Genomic DNA, 15,689 nt, shown 5'->3' on the forward strand with positions numbered 1-15,689 from the left:
GGGAAGGTGCTAGGCCAAACGGTTCCATCTGCTCCTGCGGCGCCGCCGTCGGGAAAGTAAGGGAGGAGCTCCCAGCCCCCGGCCCTGGCAGCCCCGAAGAGCTGTCCCAAGGCTCCTCGCTCGGCCCGCAGGCCGTGCCTGCAGTCGGCCCCGTTGCCATGGCAGCGGGCCGGAGGGGGCGGGGCCAGAGAAGGGCGCTGCACTGGCTGGGGGCGGGCCCTGCCTGTCACTGCCTGGCGGGCGCCATTGGCTGAGAGGCCAGGAAGAGGGTGGGCGGGCTCCGGGGAGAGCTCCTGCAGAGCCCGCTCGGGGCCGGGTGGCCGTCTGCCTGTGGTAAACTGCAGCCGGGCCCCTCTGCCTGCCCTGGGCAGGTGCCGCTTGCGGAGCCTCCCGGGGTGGCGGGAGAAGGAGTGGTGCCAGGCTGGGCCTCTCCTCTCTGGAGTAAACCTCAGGAGTGCTTACTGCCTTCCTCAGGTTGAAGAAAAAATTAAGGAGAGGTCCTAACGGTTCCAGCACGCTCCCGCCCTCCCCCCAAAGGGCCTTCTTGCGCACCCCACTTTGGAGACAGAGCTTCTGCACCAATCTCAATTGCCACATCTTTTTTATTTTTTTGTTCCTTCCCCTTCTGCTGCTCTTTTCTGTATGCCCTTCTCTTTTTCCTCTGGCTTCAGTCGAGGCTTTCTGGTTTTGCCATCTTCCCGTGAACCTGCACTCGATAAATGCAGGTGTACGCTGGGTTTCCCCAGTTGCTCTTCACCAGAAGTTTGACACGTGCAAAGGCTCTGGGAAGCGGCGCGTTCTGGGAAGAAAAGCGGGAAAAGGAAGCGGGGCTGTTAGGAGCGACAATGCAATGAAGGTGCCTCCCCCTGCCAGCCCTGCTCCTGCTCAGGAACGAGCTCCTGCAAGTGGGTGGGAGCGGCTGTGGCAATCTGAGGCTCGCTGCGGGTACCGGGGCTGCTGGGGAGGCTGGGGACACGGGAAGGGGGAAGGCAGCTGGCATCCTCTGCATGCCGGCCCTGCTGGGGCTCAGTCTCCCTCCCCTCTGCCCCTTCCCTCTGCTGCTTGCTCTGTGCTGGCAGAGAGGCCGGGGAGGTGCTCCTGTGCGGGGGGCGGCTGCTGTGCAACCCCACCAAGCTCCCGCTGTCTGCTCTGCCTGCTTTCCTCCCGGCAGGCGTGAGAGCACGGGGAGAGAAGGGGCACGCTGTGCTGGGAGGAGAGGACACTGTCCCTCGGCCCAGGGAGAAAGCATTCACACTCATCCTGCCATGGACTTGCAGGCAAACCTGGTTTGCTCCCTGGCACCTTGCCCCTGCGCGTGGACCGTACCTTCAGAGGGAAGGTCTGAATGGTCTCCTTTGCCACGTTGTACGTGAACGTCCCAAGGAGAGTTTCCTCTTCTCCGTCCGCATCCACTCCCTCAGGGGCAAAGCACAAGGAGAGCAGCTCAGACTCGTCCCCACAAAGAGGGAACCTACGTGCTGGATCAGCCCTGCTATCTCCCCACCCTCTCCTGGGGCTCTAGCAGTAGGCTAGCACTCGCTGTGGTGGAGCTCAGTCTCGGCCTTGACTTCTGCTCAGGAATCCTGAGGTGCTTGTCCCAAACAAGTCTCAAGAGGGATGAAACCCCTAGAGCCCTTGAAGTGTCCCGCTAGGGCACTGCAGTGCTCAGGAGAGAGCAGGACGCAAACCTCAGAGGACGCACAAAAGCAAGCAAGACCCTGCCATGGCTTTCCCCCAGGGCCAGATCCCCGCCAGAAGCGCCCAGCAGAGACTCACAAAGACAGCGACGTCTCTGGGGGCGCTGATGACGGTCCCAGATGGAGAGACTTCTTTGGAGATGTGCTGCACAGTGACGGCAGTCAGATGGACTCGTGCTGGCAACCTGATGACCACCTGGCCCTGATCCCCTTGTAAAGGCCAGCAGTTTCCTGGGGAAACATCCGGCTGCAAGCAGAACGCGAGAGCAAGGAAGAGTGAGAGAGTGTTGGGGCCAAGACAGCGGCCCGCGTAGCTTGAAGCGTAGGCGCTGTTGTTTCCTTGGGGTCTATTTTGGCTTGAAAATGAGGCGCGTGGGAGGAAATGGACAGAAGCAGGAGGCCTTCGTCCCTGCCTGACTGAAAGGGGGCTCTCAGGATTATGGGGCAGAGGAGACCAGCGGTTATGAAACCGTCCCAGTCAGGGCCTAGCAGAAACACCTCTCTGCCCAGTGGCTCTGCAGGGCGCCCCCCACCTCCCGCCTGCCAGCCCCAAAAAGGCGCTGTTAGGGATGGGCGTGGAAACGGGGTCACCAGGGAGAAAGTCTTTCACCCAGCTGGGGCAGAGCACTGTGGGCGAGATGCAGCAGTTTGGCTCCGTTCAGCTCCATTCCCCTCCTGAGGGGAAGCGCTGATTGCTAGCAAGCCCAGCCCTGTGTGCGAGCTTTGCTTTCAGGAACCTGATCAACACTGTGGGCTTGAGCAGTGCCACTGGAGCGAGGGGAGAGCCCCTGAGGTCGGTCCCCAACTTCAGCGGGAGGCAGGAAACCTTCCCGGAGGAGTTCTGCTACGATACCTGCAAAATAGTGTCGGGAGGGTTGGCAGTGCGAAAGAGCCATAAAAGCCTGCAGCCCCAATTCTCTTTGCAGATGTAGGTCTCGGAAGTTCTCTGCATGTCGATGGCGGCACCTGGAAGGGAGGGAGAGCAGGTGACTACTGGAAGAGGCCACATTCTAGGAGGACTCAGTGCTCAGACAGCATTTCTGATGCTGCCGGCCAGCTCCACATCTGTCAGTCCTCTCCTCCTCCCCACGCTGCTGGGGGTGCCCAGCTGCGCAGGGCAATGATGGCAGCCACCTGCCTGGTGGTGACTGCTTCTCTCACAGCGCCACGAGGAGAAGGTCTGAGGGTTCTGGGAGACAGCGGGCGCCCACGTGAATGACAGCACACCAAAACTGAGGGCTTGCGGCATGGGCAGCAAAGGATGGCCCAGCCGTTCCCTCTTCCAATGCAGTGGAGAGGAAGAGAGACCTTCCAACAGCACAGGAACACGTGCGGGGGCAGCGGCGGAGGCACCCGTGTGCAGGCCCCCGTGCGGAGGCCAAGGGCAGGACTGGGAGGGAGTCTGAGAGAGCCACTGTGCCACAGCCTTGCTCTTGGACCCCATGAAGCATTGAAGCTCCCCCACTTTGGAGAGCAGCGCCCGGAGCACAGGCTTCTTTGCGGAGTGCTGCAGACAAGCGCAGGGCAAGGAGACTGGGCTGCTCGTGTCCATACCAGAGCTTTTCAGGGCCCAGTCAGACATCTCGACGTAGACTTCCGAAGCCATCTCGGACGCTGCCTGGTTCACTTCCTGGGAATGCCATAAACGAACACAGAAAAGGACCACACCAGCGGGCAGTTCAGCGTGGCTGCTAGCGCCGGCAGAGGCAAAGGGCCAGTGTCAGAAAGGCAAGGCAAGCCTTGTCCACAGAGCTGCAAGACTCTCTGCTGCTGACGTGAGTGAGCCACGAGGACTGAGGAAGAGAATCTGTGGCCACGGCCACGGCCATGGCCGCGAGGTGGGTTGACGAGGGTCCCCACACCCTCGTCCCCACCCTCCACGCTCTGCAGGTCAGCGGGGAGATGGGCTCGGGCCCTGCAAGCGACGGCTGGCCCCGTGAGCGTGCCTGGGTCTCATCCCTGCCTCAGGAGCCCAGCCAGAGGAGCCAGAGTGCCAGCGTGCCAAGGGAAGGCTCTCGGGAGTCCTCTGCTGCCTCAAGCAGCCTGCTTAGACTGGGCCTGGAGAAGGGCCTGTGCAGTGCAGAAGCTCACCCAGCAAGCCCCTGGGGCAAAGGCTGGCTTGCTGCAGTCAGCAGTCTGACCCCACCAACAAGCCCAAGGAGTGCTTTCTCGGGGGTTCTGCCCAGCCAAGCCTCCTTCCCCAAAACGCAGCATCACCTTTGCCCTGCTGATCTCTGCCCTCAGTTGAGCCACCTCCTCCATCAGAAGCTGCATCTTTTGGCTTTGCTCCGCCAACAAAACGTGAAAGTTCCTGCATGACAGGAAAGCAGGTCTTGTCAGAGAGCGGCCCGTCCCCTCTGGGGAGCATCTCAGCTCGGCAAGAAGGAGAGACACGTGTGCTTCCCCTGCTTTGCGAGTGCTTCCCTTCCACACCAGTTTGAGCAGAAGGCAAAGGCAGGTAGGAGGTATGGGAGCCCTGGCTGTTAGCAAAACGAGTGCAGGTAGCACGAGGTCGGCTGACGCTTCTGCACAGAACCAATGCCAGCTCAGGAAACGTCTCTTACCGCAGGGTCTTCAGGTCTTCTGCAGACACAAGTGCCAGCTCCTGAAAGGGAAAAAACGCTCGGTTCGAGCATCTGCTATCAGAGCCACCGGGGCTTCCCAGGAGAGGCTTCCCTAGGAAGACTCGGCACAAGCTGCTGCTTCTTTGGGTCACCCTGCATGGCAGCAGGAGAGCCCGTGATTTATCCAGCCGCTCTCAGCAATGCTCAGTTGCAGGAGGTGCCTGTGCCACAGGAGTCACCGACCTCTAGCAGTGCCTTTGTCCGCATTGTCCACCCTGGCAGTGAGGTCCCACAGTAAGCACCGGCTGCAATTCACATCATCAAGAGAGAGTTATTTTACTGGGGTCGCTAGTGATGCCTGCAGTCGCGTTGTCTCCGGCCCGTTGCCTTAGGGGTGGGGCAGCAGGTGAGCTGAGGAGGTGGGGAACGTGGGGTGCGGAGAGAGGATGCGCCTCTGCCCAGAAGCCATCGGCCCAGGCTTGAGGGGACTGTGCAGCCGTGAGCCTCAGGTGTGCTCAGTGCCCCAGAGCTATTCCCCGCTTCCCCTCGCTGCTTCAGGGAGCCCCGAGACCAGGCTGCATGGGCTAGGAGAGGTACCTCCCCATGGGTCCCCCTGCACGGCCCCTCCCCTCTGGGAATGCCCAGTTCAGGCTTGGAAGTAGCTACGCCCTTCTCTCGCGGACTTGCAGATGAAGCAAGCCATGTGGTCCAGTGGCCAGAGCGGCAGCATGGCTGGGAGACTCCCAGTCTTACTGGCAGGCCAAAAGGCAGTCCCAGTCCCGGACGTACTCGGGAAGCGCGTGGGCCATGGGAGTTTCCGCCCATACTGGCCCAAAAGGAAAGCTGGCCAGCGGAAAGCTGGCATGCAGCACAGCCTGGCTGTCGCTCTCAGGTGTCTGCTCATGCAAACTCACCAAGAGCCACGGGGAGCAACACGAAGATGACTTGGAAGATCCTCTTCTTCTGCAGGGCCACCTTTTGCCTGAAAAAGAGGGAGTCCTGTGGCTGCCCATGATCCAAGTCTTGGGCAAAGCCCTCCACCGGTGGAGTTCCCTTTCCAGGCCAGAAAGCCATCCTTTTGGAAGCCTCCTGCTGCCAGAGAGCTGCCAGAGCAGCGCCCAGGAGGAAGACGATTTCTGTCCACACCGTTCAACACTGCCGGCAGATCTTCCCCAGAGAAAGGGCTCCAGAAGCACCATGCCAAAGGGAATGAAAATTATGCAGGAAAGTAAAGAGGCTGAGCAAATGAAGACTGCTTTTCAGCAGTCTTTCTGGTGGGGACCTTGCTCTCCCTTTGGCTGAGAAAGCAGGCCTGTTCTCACTTGCGATCACACAGATCTCTCTTAGGGGTGTTTTTCTGCACAGCTGGGAAGCGCAGGAGCCTTGTCTGCCTTTCCTCCCAGAGCCCTCCCAGACCTGCGCGGTCACTTGCCAGAGCTGGGGAAAAGCCTTCCCCTGCGGAGGCTTGGCTCTGCACCCCAGCGTCTGGCTACGCGGCAGTTTGCCCTACCGCAGCCAGAGTGTGGGGCTCTGGCAAAAGCGTGGGAGGGAGACTGCCGAGGGGCTTTGCTCTTGGCTCTCCCTAAGAATGGCCACAGCACGAGCAGCGCCCCAGCTTGGGCTCCCGACTGGGAGCCCTGGGCTGCTGGCTGGGGAACACCCTCTGCTCTCCCCTTTGCTTGCACCGGCCCTCAGACATCCCCTTTCTCTCCCCCGTCCACAGCAGAAACGTGATGTAATACGTACACGGCGGAGATGCACGTCCTCAGCAGACGTCTCCGCGGGGAGACAAGGGCGCCTGCCGGACAGCAAGTAAGGCTGAAGACTGTCCCTGCACAAGGAAAGCAGAGAAAAGTTAGGCCTGTCTCTTGAGGTCTCTTCTCTAGGATGCCCAGCCCCGCATGTCTCAGCTGCCTGCGGGGAGGCGGGCACCGTGTCCTACACACTCCCTCCCTGGGGCAAAGAGCAGGGCAGCCTGCACTTCTCCTGCCGCCTTGTGACGTTTGGCCAGAGCTCCAGCGCAGTGCAGCTCTCCAACTTCAGCCCCGAGGAGGTCACAGCAAGCAGCAGTGCTGAGCTCACTTGCAATTTCTGTGGCCTTGTCGTGCCACTTGGCAGGCCCTTGAGTGGCTGAGCCGGGAGCTGACATCGAAGAGAGCATCCCCAGCTCCACCTGCATGAGAAGGTTCCTGTCGGAGGAAAAAGACAAATGCCCGTTGCCCACCGTCCCCACGCCGCGGGAGCCGAGGCGGGCAGGAGTAGCCTGAGCGGCGGCCCTTGCCAGAGGACGGGCCGTCCCAGCAGCAGCGAGAGAGGCCAGCACAGCTGGGCTGCTCCCAGCGGGCCCCCCGCCTCCTTTCCCCATCCTTTGCTTTACAGGCCTGCAGTGGGAGCAAGCTGGCAGCAGCAGACCCCCGCCTTGGGAAGCCCACCCGGCAGCACAGCCCGATTCTCAGCCCGTCCCTCCCTGGCCCCTGGCACCACCCTGCCCCATGGCAGACACCTCCCAGTGGCCATTCGGGGAGGGGGCACGGGCTGCTGTCCCCCCCCACGGCCCCCCCCACCTCTTCCCTGGGCACTCCCAGGTCTCCCGACCCCTCTCTGCCCCACACAGCTGCTCCCATCAGCCAGGCAGGATCGCGCCTCAACGTCCCGAGGGGGCCAGTCTCAGGCCCCAGGGGCTTGGCCTCCCCGTGCAGCAAAACCGCCCCGTGCAGCAGGGCTGGGCTCCGACCCTGCAGCACGAGGCTACCGCCTCCCCAAAAGCCCCTGCTGCACACTGCCTTTTGGCTGCGAGAGTGAGCCAGGCTTTCCGCCGAGACCCGTCCCCACAGAAGGGGGGCGTCGCAAGCCACGGGGCTCTTCTTCAGAAAACTTCTGTCGGCTTCCCCAGGCTGCTCCGCACCCCACTGACCGTGCTAGGCCACGTCCGTGCTACCAGCCCAACCTGATGCCCCGGGCACATGCCAGGCTTCGTACCTACTCGTCTGGCAGCGGCTCGGCCCCGCTGCCTCCCCTGCCGGCTGTTGGCCGGCCTCGTTCCCCAAGGAGCCTTGGGAGGGCCCTTGGCGTCTTCTCTCGGGGGCCTTTCTCCTCACCATCTCTGGGCAAAGGCAGGCTCCCCGCTCCACTCTTCCCCCTCAGCCCCAGCAGCGTGGCCTGCCCAGGCAAAAACAGCTCCGGCAGCAGCCCCACGCTGCCGCACAGCAGGAGTGCGCCTGCCCAGGGCAAGAGCCACACGGCAGCTGGGGGCTCCTTGACTGCGCGCCACAGGGCTGTGCGGGCGGCCAGCTCTGACCTCACACTGGTGGCTCTGACATCACACTGGGAGAGGCATGCGGCCTCAGTCAGAACCTGAGAGCAATGAAGTGAGAGAGGGTGTTGGGACCGTTAAGTGTCTAGTCATGTTTAGAGCCCCAGTGTCTGTGGGGCTGTGAAAGTGCTCCCAAGGGAAGGTTAAGGTCAGAAACAGCTTTTAGTCCTGGCACCTTTGGTGTGGGTGAAATTGCTGTCTATTTGCAACTTCAGAGCTGGGCTCTGGCTACAATGAGCCGGAGACAGAGAGAGTTTTGGACTTTTAGGAGGGCAGGCAAGCGCAGAGGCCCAGTGTTTGTGGGCCTGTGTCATGGTTTAACCCCAGTCAGCAACTAAGTGCCACACAGCCGCTCACTCACTCCCCCCTCTCCAGTGTGATGAGGGAGAGAATCGGAGAACAGTCCTTGACTGGTGTAAGCACTACTTAGCAAGAACTAAAACATCAGTGTGTTATCAACATTATTCTCATACGAAATCCAAAACACACCACTACACCAGCTGCTAGGAAGAAAATGAACTCTAGCCCAGCTGAAACCAGGACATTTTGCTATTGTCCTGAGCACTGTTTTTATTATAGTTATACGGCTAATTTTTCTAAAAAGAAGCATATTTTTCAGGTGTGGTCTTCAAGAAACTATGCAGATTAACAAGTATATAAAGAAAAGCTAGGTCCCTGGGGCCATTGCCACTGCCTAATTCTCTTCCTGTTCCATTATTTACTAATATATGCCTCTAGGGATACTAAATTTGATACGAGAGCAACCCTTACACAATTCATACTTTTGGGGGGGAAAAGATACACACATCTTCCCATTGTGACGCTAACAGGTAGAACTTTACCTCCGCCAGCTGGAAGAGTGCCAAATTCCTACAGTGCTTTACTGGCTCAGGCCTTGACAACCGGGAAGTACTTGATGAGATCTAGGTCTTAAATGAACAGAGAAAATAGCTCAGTGGCACACAGGAAAGACTGAAAGGAAGGGAGAAAAAAAAAGCTGCTTATGGCTTGGATGGGCGTGCTCTTTGCTGGGTAAAAAACTGGCTGCATGGCCGGGCCCAAAGAGTTGTGGTGAATGGAGTTAAATGCAGCTGGTGGCTGGTCACAAGTGGTGTTCCCCAGGGCTCAGCACGGGGCCCAGTCCTGTTTAATGTCTTTATCAATGATCAGGATGAGGGGATCAAGTACACCCTCAGTAAGTTTGCAGATGACGCCAAGTTGGGTGGGAGTGTTGATCTCCTGGAGGGCAGGAAGGCCCTACGGAGGGACCTGGCCAGGCTGGATTGATGGGCCAAGGCCAACTGTGTGAGGTTCAACAAGGCTCAGTGCCGGGTCCCGCGCTTGGGTCACAACAACCCCATGCAACGCTACAGGCTGGGGGAAGAGGGGCTGGAGAGCTGCCCGGGGCAAAAGGAGGGGGTATTGGTGGACAGCCAGCTGAATATGAGGCAGCAGTGTGCCCAGGTGGACAAGAGGCCAATAGCATCCCGGCTTCTATCAGAAATAGCGTGGCCAGCAGGACTAGGGAAGTGATCGTCCCCGCGTACTGGGCACTGGTGAGGCCACACCTTGAATCCTGTGTTCAGTGTTGGGCCCCTCACTACAAGAAGGACACTGATAGAGCACAAATTGCTACTTAGCACGGAAGGTAAGTGTGGGCAGGGGCACAACCGGTGCAGGTACTTTAAGAAGAGATACCAGATCCATCCCAGACACCAAGGGAACTGCCTTTTATACTGTTCAACTTGTGTCAGTTATTTTTGTTGCAAATGACACCCCTGATTAATGTTAGACCTAGGTACAGTACCAATTGCTTTGCCATTGACACACATACCTACCACGCACTGTTTAGGTGCAGCCTCACTCCAGGCTGCTGAACATCCTTGAAAAGTAAGACTAGCTAACATGCATGTCTAATTACTGATCATCAGTGAGCTACTGCGGAACCGCACGTTTTAGCGGTGTCCATGAGCTCGTTTCCTGGCACCTACTCAAGTTCTTCTTTGATGGGTAAGGAAAAGCCAGCAGCCACAAGCCCCTACCAAGACTGTATCTTGCAGCACAGAACACAATTCCTGCCTACTACCACATGGCTCTGGCACTTTCCTTCTTGGGCGCTGTAAAATGAACTGAAACAATTCAGTGCGCTGGTATTTGTCTTACTCTTTAAAGGACTTAGCAGTGAATTTCAAGAAACAGACCGTTATCAAGAGGAACTATACAAAGTATTACATTGCTCAACTGACAGTATAACTGACAGTTTAAGTATGCAAAAGCATCTTAGAAATGCTGGAAGATGGCTGTGGAGTTATTACCACAGAAGTATCATAAGAGACACTGGAATTAACCAATTTTAGGAAGCTTGTAAGCTCCTGCTGCAGGAGCTCCTGCAGACACCGCTCCCTCCCCGCGCTGCCGCTGATGCACCCGCGGTGACGGAAGATCGAGCGCGCCCCAGGCCCGGCTCGCTGCTGCCAGGACAGGCCGTGGGGGCCTGGGGCTGTGGGACAGGCCTCACGGGAGGTGCTGGGGCTGGGGCAGCTGCAGGGGCCGAGCGGGGCCGGGGCGGCTCCGGGGGGCTCTGGGAGTCGGGCTGCCCGGTGCCTGTGCCCGGGGGGGGTCCGTCTCCATCTCCTTCCCCTCCCCAGCTCTTGGGTCAGTCCCAGGGCTGCCCCGGCTGGGCCTGGCTCCAGCCTGGAGCTCCCCCCGCCACCCGCAGGGGGCCAGCAGGCAGGAGACACCCCCACGCCCGCCCAAGGGCCTCACTCACCTCACGGGCAGCCCCAGGCCTCACCTGAGCCGGGCCGCAGCTGGAGCTGCACCTCCCGAGACCAACACGGCTGCCGGGAAGGTGAGCGTGGGGCCATGACGGCTCCGGGCATGCCCCGGTAACCAACATGGCCGCCCGGCAGCCCCGTGTCTCAGGACTACAGCTCCCGGCATGCCGTGCTAACCAACATGGCCACCTGGCGGACACGTGCCCCAGGACTACGCTCCCGGCATGCCACGGGGCGCAACTGCCCTGCTGTCTGACCCTGCGCGGCCACCATCCCCCGCCCCGGCTGCGCCCTGCCCCACGAGCAGGCCCCATGGCCGCCTGCGCGGGGCTGCGCTGGCCCCAGAGCCCCGGTGGAGAGAGAGGAGGAGGGGGAGAGAGGGAGAGAGCGGCGGAGAAGGGTGGGGCAGGGCGGTGGGGTGGCTGGAGAGGGACAGGAGCAGGACAGAGGGACAGGAGATGGACAGAGGGATGGTGGGAAAAAGGGGTAGCTGGGCGGGGAGTGGAGAAAGGAAAAATAGTGGTGAGGAGCAGAAACAGGGACAGAGAAGGAAGGAGATGGAGGGCAAGTGAAGAACATGGCGCAGGAAGAAAACTAGTGCTAAGCAGCAGGACAGAGGGACAGAGAGAGAAGAGGGGCAGGAAGGAGAACAGAGGGATGGACAGACGCAGAAAGGGCAAGGGCACAGGACGAGGGGGCGGAGAGACAGAAGAGTCAGCAGGAGGGCAGAGTGACAGAGAAATGGGACAGGGAACAGGACAGAAGGACAGAAGGCAAAGGGTGAGAGGGAAAAGAAAGGGGAGAGGCAGGGGCAGAGAGTGGGACACAGAGCAAGGGAACAGACACTCTCTGTTTCTGGAGCCTCCCAGTGTTGAATGGAGTCTCTCTCCCTGGCCTGCTGAGTACAGCCAAAGTCCAGAAAGAAAACTGCGGACGTCCAGGGATTCCTCCCACCCCAAAGGTGCCAGGACCAAAAGCTCTTGCTGCTTTTGCAGGAGCGCGCCTGCCCAGGGCAAGAGCCACACGGCAGCTGTGGGCTCCTTCCCCGCGCGCCACAGGGCTGTGCAAAAGGAGCTGATTTTCCCCTTCCCCTGCTTCTTCCCAGTAACCCCTTCCTGTGCCTCCCCTTTCTCTATCGGTTCTTCCAGGAGCCCCTGATAAAGCAGCACTCCATCTCCCCTCTCTTAGGTGTTCCCTTCGAACCTGTCGTGCCTCTTTTTCCTTCTCTCTATTATGAAAAAACATCCACGCTACCTCTAACACCTTTCCCAAATCCCTTGAGTCTGCCCCTTCGAAGTTTTGGAGTTTCTTTCTTATAGCTGGGGCCGATTGTCTCATAAAGACAGAAGCCAACTGAACAGCCTCTTCTGGTTTTTCAGGGTCTAGATTCGTCTGTTTCCTGGCAGTGACTTTTAACCGCTCCAGGAAGGCAGACGGGGATGCGTTTGGTTCTTGCTTACCCTCATAGCATTTGCACCAATGGATCGCTTTTGCCATAGCGTGCCTTATGCCAAATAGTACCCAAAAGCCCCTGGGGTCCCAGCTGCTTAGGATCGCCCCCCGCGTCTGCGGCAGGGAAAGTTGGATCTGTCGTTCCCTGCAGGTCCCCATTAGCCTGTGCCCCTTCTACCTCTTTCCGAGCCGTGTTTCATACCACCTTCTTCTCAGTACCGTCTAACAACGTCTCTAATATTACCTGTACATCATTCCAGTCAGGGGCTTGGGTCCTGATTATAGTTTCCAAAACTTTAGCCCCCCTTTCTGGCTCTTCCCTATCGATACCCGTCGTTTCCTTCCAGGACCTCAAATCCGTTCTTGGGAATGGCACTTTAACGCTTACTGGCCCGTTATTTCCGACCGCTTGTCGGAGACAAGCTTGTAAAACCTCTCCCGCTTCCCCTTGTCGTCCCCTCGTTCTTCCTGCCATCGCACTAAATCCTTCTGCTCCACCAAGTCGCCCGTAGCCAGGTCCATAGCCACTTCCTCCCGCGCTACCACCCTCACCGGCTCGCCTACGACCGCTTTCTCTGACTTTGCTCACACGACAAATAGCATCACCGGCGTCAGGATTCTCTCCCAACCTCTGCCGGGGAGCAGCCATGAACTCTAGGTCATCTTCTTCCTCCCGTCCGCATTTCCAACATCTCTTCCCCATTCTACAAGCAGAACACCATCGTTTTAAATTCCTGCCCCTCCCCTCCTTTTCTAGAGCCAAGATCAGAGGATCCTGTGGGATTATTCCGCATTCCTTCTGCCATCCCGGGTGGTTTCTTAGTGTGAAAAATAAATGCACGCATGGTACTTCATCCCATTTACCCTAGTAGTATATCTTAGAGTTCCATTCTTTGGCCATTTTTCCTGATCTTTGAGACTATACATTGGCCACCAATTGTTACCATATTCTAGAAGCCGTTTCCGAGTGAGAGGCTCCCCTCCCAATTTCCTCCAATGTTTCACGATACGTCCTAGGGGAGATCTTTTCCGAATCCCCCCTTCCGCAGCGGGCTTAGTACCCGCCATAAAAGATACAGCAACACCAAACAGAGAAACAATAACTTGGCACAAAATAGTCAGAGGCATTCCCCAGAAGGGGACTCGAACCCCTAGATTACCTTCAGTGGGACTCCAACCCACCCCTTCGGCCAAAGGTTTCCAGACACAGGTGTCCTAGGGACTTGGGCCCCATAGGATCCAATCCTTCCCTTAGGTACCTTTACAGCCCAACCCTGCGAGGCCTTCGCCACGCCTGACGGGCAGGCAACCGCCCAACGTAGCATCGAGAAGCAGGCATTCTCTTTATTACGGCGCTGGATGCACGGGGGGTGGTCCCACCTAAGGTGCCTACCGTCATACAAAGCTAATGGGACAATTGCCGTTTCTGCTTAGCTTTACAAACCATTTCCAGCAGCATGAGAACCCCCCCGAGCATCCTGGGATGCCCACTCCCCAGCCCCATCTCTCAGGAACCCCTTGGGAGCCTCCAGCACCCCCCAGGGAATGCTCCTGCCACCCTGACCCCCTCCCAATACTCCCTGCTGTTAGACAGCTGCCAGGAAGATGGGGTTCTAACCCTCCCCATCCCTGGAATCCTTTGGACGAGCTTTCCGACTGGCTGCCCGGGATGTCCTTAGCGCAGGTGGCGTTGTAGCCCAGGACACGATGCCCATGATAGCAACAGCAGGAGGGAACAGCCAAGTGTTGCAGAATGCAGCACTGGGGGACCGAGGGGCCTCGAGTGTTACATGGTGGAGCCCATGACGGGAACAGCCCAAGGGCTGCAGAACCGCACAGCCTTTCTGGGAACCCCAGAGAGGGTGGTCCGTCAAGAGGAAAGACGGGTCAGGGTCGTCCCAATGCCAAGGGGAGAATAACCAGGGGCCAAGCGCTGGAAAATTCCCCGTCGACACTACTCAATGTGACACAAAAGGACCCCCGACAGAGAGCAGCCAGCTCTAGAGCGGGGACGTTGATGGGCCGAGGAACGGGGGGCTATCCCACAGGCCGCTCAGACAGGCTCCCCACCCCCCTTTCACAGAAACTGGGGGGTCACCGACAAACCGACAGCCGGGATGCTGGGAAGGTGCTAGGCCAAACGGTTCCATCTGCTCCTGCGGCGCCGCCGTCGGGAAAGTAAGGGAGGAGCTCCCAGCCCCCAGCCCTGGCAGCCCCGAAGAGCTGTCCCAAGGCTCCTCGCTCGGCCCGCAGGCCGTGCCTGCAGTCGGCCCCGTTGCCACGGCAGCGGGCCGGAGGGGGCGGGGCCAGAGAAGGGCGCTGCACTGGCTGGGGGCGGGCCCTGCCTGTCACTGCCTGGCGGGCGCCATTGGCTGAGAGGCCAGGAAGAGGGTGGGCGGGCTCCGGGGAGAGCTCCTGCAGAGCCCGCTCGGGGCGGTGGCCGTCTGCCTGTGGTAAACTGCAGCCGGGCCCCTCTGCCTGCCCTGGGCCGGTGCCGCTTGCGGAGCCTCCCGGGGTGGCGGGAGAAGGAGTGGTGCCAGGCTGGGCCTCTCCTCTCTGGAGTAAACCTCAGGAGTGCTTACTGCCTTCCTCAGGTTGAAGAAAAAATTAAGGAGAAGTCCTAACGGTTCCAGCACGCTCCCGCCCTCCCCCCAAAGGGCCTTCTTGCGCACCCCACTTTGGAGACAGAGCTTCTGCACCAATCTCAATTGCCACATCTTTTTTATTTTTTTGTTCCTTCCCCTTCTGCTGCTCTTTTTCTGTATGCCCTTCTCTTTTTCCTCTGGCTTCAGTCGAGGCTTTCTGGTTTTGCCATCTTCCCGTGAACCTGCACTCGATAAATGCAGGTGTACGCTGGGTTTCCCCAGTTGCTCTTCACCAGAAGTTTGACACGTGCAAAGGCTCTGGGAAGCGGCGCGTTCTGGGAAGAAAAGCAGGAAAAGGAAGCGGGGGTGTTAGGAGCGACAATGCAATGAAGGTGTCTCTCCCTGCCAGCCCTGCTCCTGCTCAGGAACGAGCTCCTGCAAGTGGGTGGGAGCGGCTGTGGCAATCTGAGGCTCGCTGCGGGTACCGGGGCTGCTGGGGAGGCTGGGGACACGGGAAGGGGGAAGGCAGCTGGCATCCTCTGCATGCCAGCCCTGCTGGGGCTCAGTCTCCCTCCCCTCTGCCCCTTCCCTCTGCTGCTTGCTCTGTGCTGGCAGAGAGGCCGGGGAGGTGCTCCTGTGCGGGGGGCGGCTGCTGTGCAACCCCACCAAGCTCCCGCTGTCTGCTCTGCCCGCTTTCCTCCTGGCAGGCGTGAGAGCACGGGGAGAGAAGGGGCACGCTGTGCTGGGAGGAGAAGACACTGTCCCTCGGCCCAGGGAGAAAGCATTCACGCTCTTCCTGCCATGGACTTGCAGGCAAACCTGGTTTGCTCCCTGGCACCTTGCCCCTGCGCGTGGACCGTACCTTCAGAGGGAAGGTCTGAATGGTCTTCTTTGCCACGTTGTACGTGAACGTCCCAAGGAGAGTTTCCTCTTCTCCGTCCGCATCCACTCCCTCAGGGGCAAAGCACAAGGAGAGCAGCTCAGACTCGTCCCCACAAAGAGGGAACCTACGTGCTGGATCAGCCCTGCTATCTCCCCACCCTCTCCTGGGGCTCTAGCAGTAGGCTAGCACTCGCTGTGGTGGAGCTCAGGCTCGGCCTTGACTTCTGCTCAGGAACCCTGAGGTGCTTGTCCCAAACAAGTCTCAAGAGGGATGAAACCCCTAGAGCCCTTGAAGTGTCCCGCTAGGGCACTGCAGTGCTCAGGAGAGAGCAGGACGCAAACCTCAGAGGACGCACAAAAGCAAGCAAGACCCTGCCATGGCTTTCCCCCAGGGCCAGATCCCCGCCAGAAGCGCCCAG

At 59.2% G+C, this 15,689-nt stretch overlaps 2 protein-coding genes across 2 annotated transcripts in view; both read right to left on the reverse strand.

Annotated features, from left to right (window-relative positions):
• Window positions 1-667: 667 nt before the first annotated feature.
• On the reverse strand, window positions 668-12,406 carry LOC309598920 (sperm-associated antigen 4 protein-like; the record flags this gene model as incomplete). The annotated part of the gene is made up of 7 exons (XM_082329948.1): window positions 668-799; window positions 1,327-1,416; window positions 1,777-1,944; window positions 2,551-2,663; window positions 3,252-3,327; window positions 3,915-4,008; window positions 12,393-12,406. The coding sequence occupies 7 exons, from the start codon at window positions 12,404-12,406 to the stop codon at window positions 668-670; spliced, it is 687 nt and encodes a 228-aa protein (XP_082186074.1).
• A 2,185-nt stretch (window positions 12,407-14,591) lies between these two features.
• The window catches only part of LOC309598921 (sperm-associated antigen 4 protein-like), a gene marked incomplete at both ends in the record, with an annotated part of 50,606 nt that continues 49,508 nt past the window's right edge, over window positions 14,592-15,689 (reverse strand). The window contains 2 exons of the mRNA XM_082329949.1: window positions 14,592-14,723; window positions 15,251-15,340. Of these exons, the coding sequence (XP_082186075.1) occupies window positions 14,592-14,723; window positions 15,251-15,340 (222 nt within the window). The remainder of the gene's footprint in view (window positions 14,724-15,250; window positions 15,341-15,689) is intronic.

Source organism: Platalea leucorodia, assembly GCF_965183815.1.
Source record: "Platalea leucorodia genome assembly, chromosome: 19".
NCBI classification, from domain to species: Eukaryota; Metazoa; Chordata; class Aves; order Pelecaniformes; family Threskiornithidae; genus Platalea; species Platalea leucorodia.